We start from the raw sequence: 10,805 nt of genomic DNA on the forward strand, positions 1-10,805 counted from the left end.
TACCCTGTACCACCTTCTCTTGGGCAATATCGAAAACAAAGACCCCGAAAACGAAGACCGAAGACCGAAGACCTCGAAAATGAAGACCCCCTCGAAAAAACGTACAATTAAGGTTAATTCAAATGTTATTTTTGAAGGGGTCCACGGAATAGTCATCTTTTTTTATGTTTAAATACAAGATGTATAAGATGGCAAACCTTAAAGCTACTTTAAATTGTAGAATGGTGAATTTTAATAACAATTTAGCGAGACAAGCTTCCCTCCATATTTGGATTCGCTCTGACGAAGGGCTAACGCTCGAAACGTCAGTTTTTAGAATCTCTGTACGGTGGCCAATTTACATTATCAACTCTGTTGATAAAACCAAATTTGTGTATACTTCCTTCCACTTCTTCTTGTTGTTGTTATCTTTTTTCACACGACATATTCTAAACTCGGTTAGTGTACTGAAAAGGAGGACTGCGGACTCGGACTGCGGACCGGGTATAAAACGAAGACCAGGTATGAAACAAAGCCTGCGGACAGGGTATAAAACGTGGACTGCAGAATAGGTATGAAACAAGGACTGGGTTTTCAAAAACGTACTATAGAACAAAACTAGGTTTGTACTGGCCCAGATAAAGATTTTAAAAAAAGCCCTTGAGTAGTCTTATTCCGTTTCGAAATATTGTCAGGTACACAGAAATGCTTAGTTACAACATCCATTGGGCAAGAGAAAGAAAAGAGTAGAGATTTGAGATTTATTACAAAATTCTACTTTAATCCACGAATTCAAAAAGGAAAAGGAAAGGAAATCAGCACCTCCCACTGAAGTCCTTCAAATTTCTCGATTTCCGTTAAACATAAAGCTGGTGACCAGCGAAGGATTTCATAAATTACTTTCGTGTCTTACATCTGATAAATACAACATACGAACGTTCTGCAATTTCAACTAAAACCTTCAGTGATCTATTGATCGTCGTTTTGAGATAGTTTTACGATATGATTGATAATTATGGCGCGAAACACTTTTTCCACCATTCTCGTGTCGGACTTTCATTCTACAATTTAAAGAAGCCTTATTGGTTTGCTATCTTATTGATCCTTTATTTAAACATAGAAAAAAACGACTATTCCTTGGGCCATTTTGGTCTAAAGTGGAGTAATGTGGTTGGAAATCGCTGGCCCGGCTAACCGGGTTGTCCCGGTGAACGCGATTACATGAAAAAATCTCAGCCCGGTTAGCCGGATCGCGGCATCGTAATGCCGGGATGTTGAAATGTCTGATTACAGTGTATTCTAGCGAAATTGGCGAAGAACAATCTCCCGATGCTTGAGGAAAGTTTTGTTTCAACCAGCGAGCGATTCTACGCGTCTCGCCGATTGCCACTGAACAAGAAGCGGTCAATTAACAAGAAGTTGCTGAATACCTTAAAAAAAGAAGTGGCCGCAGAGGAAGAGGAGATTCTTTGCAGTAGATTCTCTGCGAAAGTAGAAATGGAATAATGGTGTGTTTATTGCTCTTGGTTCTATTTGTGTCGTTTGTTGACACAAAACGTTTTTGTAGACCGTTGATGTGTTTCGAATGGAAAATAACATGTAAGTTTACATGGCCATGTTTAATTTCCATGAATAGCTCCGAGTTGTGGCCTATAGGCAATTTGTCGTCTTGTGCGGGAATATGTTGGAGCTTCTAGCAGTTCCCCTTCCCGGTTGTGTGCAATTAGCCGGATGCCGGCATCGTAATGCCGGGATGTCGGCTAACCGGGCTGAGATTTTTCCATTCAATTGCAAACTTGAATTTTGGTATGTTTTTCAGACGTGCCAGGATCTCGGCTGAACGAGCCAGCCCGCCTAACCGGGCCATCCCGGCTCATGTTATCGGCCCCTTAGACGTTTTTTCGAGTGGGTCTTCGTTTTGGAGGTCTTCATTGTCCAGACCTTTGTTTTCGTGTTGTCGGTCTTCGGTCTTCGTTTTTGACACTACCCCGTCTCTTGTCCTTTTCCTCCAAATGGTCGGAACAGCGTAAGGAAGAATTTTTCGTTTGGATCCTTCAACATGAAGGACCTTCTCAAAGCAGTCTTCTGTAAAATGTACTGAACAAACGACAAAATTACCTCACGGTTGAAAGCATTTGATCCCGCAAGGATCCGCTAGGAGGGCTGCGATGCAATGAAATTCCAGCCTTAATATTTCAGCTATTGCTGCAGAATTGCCCTGAACAGCGACTTTACGGCTTTTTTTCAGTTCGAGACAGCAAAAACGGAATGGCAACCTGTAATTTCCCCACGAAAATTAGCCATGTGAGGAGTTCGCATTAAGTCTCTGACGTCACTAACTCTGATACGTAAGCAGGCCTCCAAGAACAAGGCCAAGTAATGGCGGTCGTGAAATTTCCGATAAAACGGTCCATTTTTCGTAACGGATTGATATTTCGCAAGATGGGTAAGAAAGGCATATTCTACAGGAAAACGTAAAAAAAATTAAACAAACAAGTTTTGATTTCAGGGCCACGATAAAGCCCTCTAATAAGGCGGCCACTTTTACAGCTTGTGAGGGCTGTTGTATATGACCTACTCAAGTTTCCAGGCTAAAACTTGGTAGATGATTGGGTTATTTTATTCACAATTAACACACCAAATTTGGAGAAACCAGAAGTTACACAATTTTTTCGTGACGCTTTTTTGTTTAATGGGTTTATTTGGACCCAGACGCCGCACGGAGACCGAAAATTAGGTTATGCTTACCATAACATGGCTTGAACCTGCGATCCAATCGGAACTCAGTAGCAGGTCAGCGGTCAACTTAAAAAAATAGCTGACCTCAATTAGCTCTAAACTTGAAGATACTCTTGCTCTTCGGCCGTCGTATCAATTAAGAATAAAATACAAACAGCGGCGATAAAAAATAATAAAAAATGCATTTTACATTAACTTGACGTTTCGTATGCAACTCTACATGCATTCTCGATAGTAACCGTTACATTTTCAAAGTTTGCTTATATACGAAATAAAGAGATCTGGTAAACCCTAACCCGTTTATTTATACATAGAGAACTCGATCAAGTTCAAAACTCTCAGACATCTGCATCACCCCGTACTAGAGGTGCTCTGGGTCCATCTCAGACCAACAAGGCTTCCTCGAGGTCTTTCTTGTGTTGTATCTTGTACGGTCTACCACCCTTCTTTAATCGTCTTAATGGCAATCGTTTGCTGAACCAGTTTAGATTAAAACAGTTAGTCCGGAAACCTACAAGAGACAGTGGCAAATACTCGATCTTATTATCACGAACATGTATCAGGCTTATGATAAACAGTTTGTTGATATCTATCCATCATTTTGCTATATCCAAAATTGAGAAGTCCTCTCACCTCCAGTCGTCTTGCTGTAAAGAGAAGAAAAACTCGCCCAAGTAAGAAGATCGAGCTTGGTAGATAGCTTTGTTCAACTGACTGGTCCATTGTGGATTCCATCGACAGGTGGGAGGATAAACTACAGCTATTCCTCAATCTAGTCAAAACAGGCTTTGATACCATTATGCCTCTGAAAACTGTGAAACTTCATGTAAACGATGCTCCATGAATTACCTCCGAGCTAAAAGAACTTATCATTCCTCGACAAAAATCCTGCGCTGAAGGGGATACAGAACTCTTTAAGCATGATTATCGTAACATCGTTAACAGAAAAAGAAAATGTTGCCGAAGCAGATTTTACGCCGCTAAAGTCGAAAATCTGAGAGACAGCAAACCTAGTCAGTGGTGGAGTAATGTCAAGAAAATAGCAGGCATGGTACCATCAACAGGAAATCAAGACCTTCAATTCGCCCCCAATTACACATTGATGGAATTGGTGGAAAGTTCTTGCAAGACATTGCAAATTTAATAAATGGTGCTCTTCTTGAGCCGATGTCAAGCTACCAGCCAGTGGATTGCTCACCTCCCTTCGAAGTTGATTCAGACTTTCTGATGCCATCGTGTACTCAATCTTATTGAAAGTCAATCCATCTAAATCATCTGGTCCTGATGACGTACCGAAATGGATACTCAAAGATTACGCTGAAATTGTTGCTATGCCTGTGCGCATTATCCTGAATAGCTCATATCTTGAACAAGAACCTTCACCCATCTGGAAGCAAGCTAACGTTACTCCATTGCCCAAAGACCAATTACCGATATGTGTAAACATCTCAGACCGATTATTAACAGCCACTATGTCTAAAAAAGCTCAGGATTTTGTTGTGCGCAGGTATGTTGGCCCAGTTGTCTTACAGATCGTGGATTCAAAACAATTTGGTACCATACCTAAATCCTCTACAACTCAAGCTCTAATTTCCATGATTCATAAATGGTCAATGGCCACAGATTCAACCGGCGGTGCTGTAAGAATTGTATTACTGGACTATCGGAAGTCGGATTGCGTTCAGCGCTCATGATGGAGAAATAAATGATAACATATTAACACAAACTGCGCGCCATGCTTTCTTGTTGGATAAAGCAAGCGACATCCGGGGTCTTTTATTTATTACAAATAAGCAATATTGTACAGGACACCCAGTGCAGAGTAACATGAGGTCACTCCTAACATCGGAAAGCCTTTGTTCTAATAGATCACCAATTGTTTCTCAGAGTGGGGACACGTTACTTCAGGTGTTCCCCAAGGCACAAAACTTGGACCGTGGTTATTTATTTTAATGATAAATGACCTAATCTCTCCAAGAGTTTCCAGTATGTCGACGATACGACCTTGGCTGAAGTAGCCCCAAAGGGCACCGCCAGTACTGTTCAGGAAGCTATTGCCAAAGTGGAAAATTGGTCAACGACGAACAAACTACAGTTGAATGCTGAAAAGTGTAAAGAATTATTCATAGACTTCAAAGTCGCTAGAAGTGAATTTGACCCTATTGTAATTAATACAAAAGAACTTTTTTTTAGCAGAACATGCTAAAATATTGGGTGTCACTATTTCAAATACACTTCAATGGAACAATCATGTTAACAGAGGGCGCTCTCAACTATATCAACTGGAAACAGATACAACAAGAATCTAGAGCTATTTAACACGAGTTATTTATATGGTAGAAAACGTGAACTCTGTATAATTTTTTTTAATAATATCATTGCAAGTCCATCAAATAAGTTGATTCATTTACTGCCTCCGAGGAACATTCATAAGTACCATTTAAGACTTAAGCGTAATTTTGCGCTACCTCATATAAGTACCAACAGGTTTAAGAATACTTTTATACCAGCTATGAGCAAGTCTCTCGTTTAATATAGATATTTTAACATAGGTATTTTATCAAATGTCTTATCACATGTTTAGAAGTGTATTATTTATCCTAACTTATTACATCTTAGTTCACATTTATTATACCTTATTACATGAAATTTTGGCGACCCGTTAATTTAGCGATTTTGAAAAATCAGGATTTAGCGACACCTTAATTGAGCGATTTTTCGTAAATTTTGGAACGTGTCACTTAATTTTTGCGATTTTGCAAGCTGAAACTTTCTGGCGAATTAAGGTATTCAAAACTTTTGCGACGACAATAGAACATTAAAATTATTAATCGTTTGTGTCATGATATAGTTACTTGACGATTCATATCACAAGTGACCACATCGTGAGACAAACGATAATACCTTGATTATTATTATTGTACTTTACCACGATGAACAAACACAATTTTTCTTACGAAATAGAAGATTTGTTTGATAAAATAATAAACGTCAATGGATTCATTAAAAAAAAATCATAAAAAAAATCATACAACGTTATAAAACTTAACAAAACAAATAAAACTGCAGCTATAATGTCATATCTTCAGCTTCATGCTCTCCTCACTCATATTTACATTGTCACACTGAGTCAATGCTCCTTTTGCGAGTACCTAGCCATTAACTTTCTAAAAACACCGATCAAGACAGGTCAATTTCTTCAAATGGATCAACAGGTGATAGTGATTTGTCGTTGTTGGCAATTTCCTTGACTCCCGCTTTCTCCCATCTCTTGAGGATACATCTCCTTCCTGGAGACTGGTGTAAGCCGACTAACAGTTTCTCTTATTGCAGCAACTGCGTACCAGTCGTGCGGATTATTTTCCTCGTGAATTGTGTCAAGCTTTTCATTTAGTCTAGGATTCCACAGCTCTTTATAAACGTGGAAACCGCCGAGTCCACATGGGAAAGCGAGATTTAATGCGAGCGAAGAATCCATTTCAGTTGTGAAGCTGAAAGGTATTCAGTAAACATCCGATACACGTCATAATCGACCGTATAATAGCGTGATCGTGTGAAACGGACCAGATGGCGGAATTTCCCATTGTAGTCATTTTAATTTAGTGACGATTTAAATTTAGCGACACTTAATTTTGGTAAATTTTAATTTAGCGATATTTTGAAAAATCGCTAAATTCGCTAAATTAAAGTGTCGCCAAAATTTCATGTAATAAGGTAGTTAATATTTACTCATAGTTGTTATTATTTACGCAATTCAGCTTTTTGGCTGCAATGTAAATTATTTGTAATCACTGCTTACGAGCCAGAAGGCCTATCAAGCCGGCGTTTATCTCCGGTTTCCGTAGCATGAAGCGACTAGGAGTATTTATACTCCCCCTGGATGGGATGCTAGTCCATCGCAAGGTTACCACCAGCATTTCGCGCGGGTACCCATTTATACACCTGGGTGGAGAGAGGCACCGGGAGAGTAAAGTGTCTTGCCCAAGAACTCAACACAATGTCCTCGGCCAGGACCAGAACCCGGACCACTCGATCTGGAGTCGAGCGCACTAACCATTAGGCCACCGCGCCTCCCACAATTATTTGTAATAAACTCTATCTATCTATCAAACTTGAGCCCACGATATCGTAAGATGATACTAGTCAGCGGATACCTTGTTTTTATCAATTGACCATAATATGTAAGATGTATGCTGTAAACTATTGTAGCTGGAAGAATCTTTTAGAATCTCTGTACGGTGGCCAATTTACATTATCAACTCCTTTGATAAAACCACATTTTTGTATACTACTTCCCCACCGACGCAGCACCAAAGTTTCTTTAGAAACTACCCCCTTCATTCATATTGTAACTGGAGTATGGCCGCCTCGATGAGCTCTTAACTTGAGCCCACGATATGGTCACGTGATACTGATGACATTAGCATACATGGAGGGGTGGAAGTACGGACGCACGGTCGCATGATCAATCTCGTACCCAGCCGGAGTTTTCTGGCTTTTTGGGCAGCGGATGAGCGCCCAGAAAGACTCTATGATAATGGACTTGAACTATATTTTTGATTGACCGCTTGTGTAACAATGGCAGTCCGACAGGAAGTCGGTAAGTAATTCGGAAGCCCCAGAATTTGAGGGGAGATTCAAAATCTAAAACTAGTTCCAGTGCAGTTTGTTTTTTCTACTTCAGAATTTCCCCACGCTGCTAAAAAGTGATTACTGTTACTGTTGCAAAAGTACCTTGTGGAAACACTACATCAGTCTCTTTGAGGAGAAATCCGTGGAATAAGGTCTTCTCGAAGCCATTCAGAATTACGAAAACATCAAATTGTAGTAGAAGAAGACATTGGTGTCGTTTTGCACAAAAATTGGTCGATCGCGTTCCTTGCACGATGGTATTCTGAACGATGGAAACACTAAAAGTACACTTACCGAAAGCGTTAGAAGTTTCATCTTCATTTACTCTTACAGCAAGCCAATGATCATTTCTCCAGTTTCTTAGATGGTGTGTAAGGATAACATTTTTGTTTCTCGAACACTTTCAACCCTCCATTTCTACTGTTTACGGTTTTCTCCTTTTTGTTTCCGTTTAAACTCAAGCATGCGCAATAAGACCGGAACCCACGTTCTCTAGGAAAATGGAGTCGACTATCCCAGACTCTTTGCAGGCGCTCAAGCGCTAACCAAGAAGCCCGAGGACTCTAGGTACGAGATTGTCGCATGATGGGTTACCATATTTTCTTAACCATGGTGCTCCGCGCGCGCATTCCGGCGCTTGGAGCTTCGCTATTATTTTTACTCTTATCACGATGATACCTCTTGCCAGGTTGTTGCTAAGTGCGCAGAAGCGCGTCATGATTTGGAAATAGAATGCAATTTCCTTTTATCTCCTGCTTTACAGGCTTGACAGATCGTCATATGTCACTATGTCACAGCGATTACAACAAGGCCTCGGTAGTTAACGAAAGAGGCCACAATATCCCGCAATGTAATTCTGATGGATCTTATAAACAGGTACAGTGCAACCTAGCATCAAGGGAGTGCTGGTGTGTCGATAAGAAAGGAGACGAAATTCTCGAAACTAAAGTGAATGGAATGCCAAATTGTCAACTAACAGGTATGTTTATCTTTTTGCCTTAAATAGTATTTTTAGGTGATGACCTAGTGCTCAGGTTCCCGCACTTTAGTATTAGAATTGACCCTAACCCTACCTTTTAGGGTAGTGAAGAAGGTAGTATTTCAGGTAATTGGACAGCCTGTGTGGAAACTTGGCATGAAAAATTTGCTATTAATTGTTTTGCCTTTTTTATTTTATTTTAGAAGATAAAGCCAATTGCGAGTTATTTCCAGACAGCGGGCCTTGCACAGCAAATATGCCTTCTTGGTTTTTTAACGGCACTATTGGAGCATGCGAAGTGTTCATTTATGGAGGCTGTGATGGCAACAGCAACAGGTTTCCAAGTTATTATGATTGTCAAGATAACTGTCATGGTGAGTCAGACATGACACAACATTGGCTTTCCTCATAAAGGCTTATGACTGAAGGTATCTTTATGTTAAGATTTTGTACGTTGAGTTGTTTATTAAGCTTCTTTTTGTTCTCCTTGTGACAGGTCGTAATTTGACATTATGTGAGTTACAGCGAGCGATTAACAACGCACGCTCAAAAGATTTTATTCCTGATTGCAAAGATGACGGTGAATTTGAAGAGGTACAGTGCCAGCTAAACACTGGTGAGTGCTGGTGTGTGAATAAGGCTGGTATTGAAATTCCGGATTCAAGAACACCTGGATTACCTCATTGTCACGAAACAATTGGTAAGGCCTGCGTCCATTTAGGAAATGCTTTTTCCACTTACACGTAAAGTACGAATGAAAAAGAGCAAATTCAAATAAAATAAACAAAAGCACTTCATGTCACAAGCAGAAAACAATTTGTTGAGGTGTCTAATAATTGATAGCGGTCCCTCTCGATATGTCACTCATGACTCTTTTATGCATAACATATACAGCAAAGGTCCATTAATTAACAGAAGTCTCGATATGCGGCAACACTAAGCGGCCCTCAGTTTAAGCCCGCCGCACACGGTGAGGAAAGAGCTGAGCAAACTGCCTCGCGAGGCGGTTTGCTCAGCCGTTTTCTCACCGTGTGCGGGGAACTTTTGGTGAGAATTGGCCTCGCGAGGCCGTGAGGAAAAAATCAAACATGTTTGATATTTTTCGCCTCGCGAGGCAAATTCCTCATTGTGTGCGGCCATCGTGAGAATCGAGTTGAGCTTGGTCAATGAAGCATCCAATAAAAATACATGGCATTCTCACGTGACTTCAGTGAGGTCGGAATTTCTTCCTCTGACACCATCCTGAACCGCTGGAGTCACGTGAGTATGACACGTATTTTTATTGGATGCTTGATTAAACCAAGCTCAGCTCGATTCTTACGATGGCCGCACACATTGAGGAATTTGTCTCGCGAGGCCAAAAATATCAAACATGTTCAATTTTATCCTTATGGCCTCGGGAGGCGAATTTCTCACCACAATTTCCCCGCACACGTGTGCGGCGGGCTTTACGGCATTAACTATTTCTAGGACGGCTTCTTCAAGACTATACTTGGTTCAGAACCCTTCATAGACATTGTGGTCATTAGATCCAATCTGATTGACACTTACTTGGTGGGACCTGTATTATAAATAAAGACAATTCTGTAAACTGAGGGTCAAGGACAAATGCGAAATATTGAGACTACTGTTTATAGAACTCTATAAAGTAGAATAGTCTTTCTTGCTTAAAACTGTTTGAATACCCCTGCAGTTTGCTCTCATGATGATATGGTCTTGCTGCTTTTTATTAAATTTTCGACCTCGGATATTGCGTTTCTAGCTTTCTGGTTGGTTCACTCAATCTCGGTTATCAGCTCGTTCGGTTGTAAAATCAAAATAGAAAAATCCAATAAAACTTGGATTTAAACTACAAGTGTCCAAGCGTTCAGAATTTTGGTAATTTAATAAAACAATTATTCCTTTCGCGCGTGTTGGGGGACTGGTTAACTTATTGCTAAATTGGTGCTACGCGCCTCGTTAGGTACTTACCATCTCATATCCAGTGCGCCCCTGGAATAATTATTAAGTAATAAGATTTGCCTCTGAACTTAGGATTGGTCCTATACCGACTTGTTTTCTTAGCACACTATCGGACTGACCGACCAATACATTCCTGGTACATATCCATTCTTTAAGGACGTTCGCGCTAATTGTTTTTGCGCAACGTTACTGCGCAGGTAACGCGACTGTAATATGTCACGCATAACTTCGAGCATTAGTGAAGTTCAGGTTTTAAAACTTTTGCAAAAACCGTGGACGATAAGTCTTGCACAGCGTTGGATCAGAGAAGATCGTGATCAGTCAAAATTGACTTAAGATATCTATGAAAGTCAAGTAGACTACTGCACGACTGATATTCGCGAGGTTTTATCAGTCGTCTACTAATCTACTTGACTTTCATACAAATTTTTCAAGCATCAGTTAAAATAACATGGCGACAAAAACGCCGAGGAAAAAATTCCAGGCCGGCAAAAGAATGGCATATTTATTTCCG

The 10,805-nt window shown here is 40.3% G+C and overlaps 1 protein-coding gene across 5 annotated transcripts in view; it reads left to right on the forward strand.

Moving 5' to 3' along the window:
- Positions 1–10,805, forward strand: part of LOC138007344 (uncharacterized) — a 66,090-nt gene that overhangs the window by 53,762 nt on the left and 1,523 nt on the right. For 4 of the 5 annotated variants that reach the window (XM_068854192.1, XM_068854173.1, XM_068854182.1 and 1 more), the window contains 3 exons: positions 8,114–8,329; positions 8,533–8,703; positions 8,826–9,029. In XM_068854192.1, coding sequence (XP_068710293.1) covers positions 8,114–8,329; positions 8,533–8,703; positions 8,826–9,029 — 591 coding nt within the window. Of the gene's footprint in view, positions 1–8,113; positions 8,330–8,532; positions 8,704–8,825; positions 9,030–10,805 lie in introns of those variants that run through there. The other variant, XR_011124034.1, reaches the window with a different exon arrangement.

The sequence above is a fragment of the Montipora foliosa genome, chromosome 1, assembly GCF_036669935.1.
Source record: "Montipora foliosa isolate CH-2021 chromosome 1, ASM3666993v2, whole genome shotgun sequence".
NCBI lineage: Eukaryota > Metazoa > Cnidaria > Anthozoa > Scleractinia > Acroporidae > Montipora > Montipora foliosa.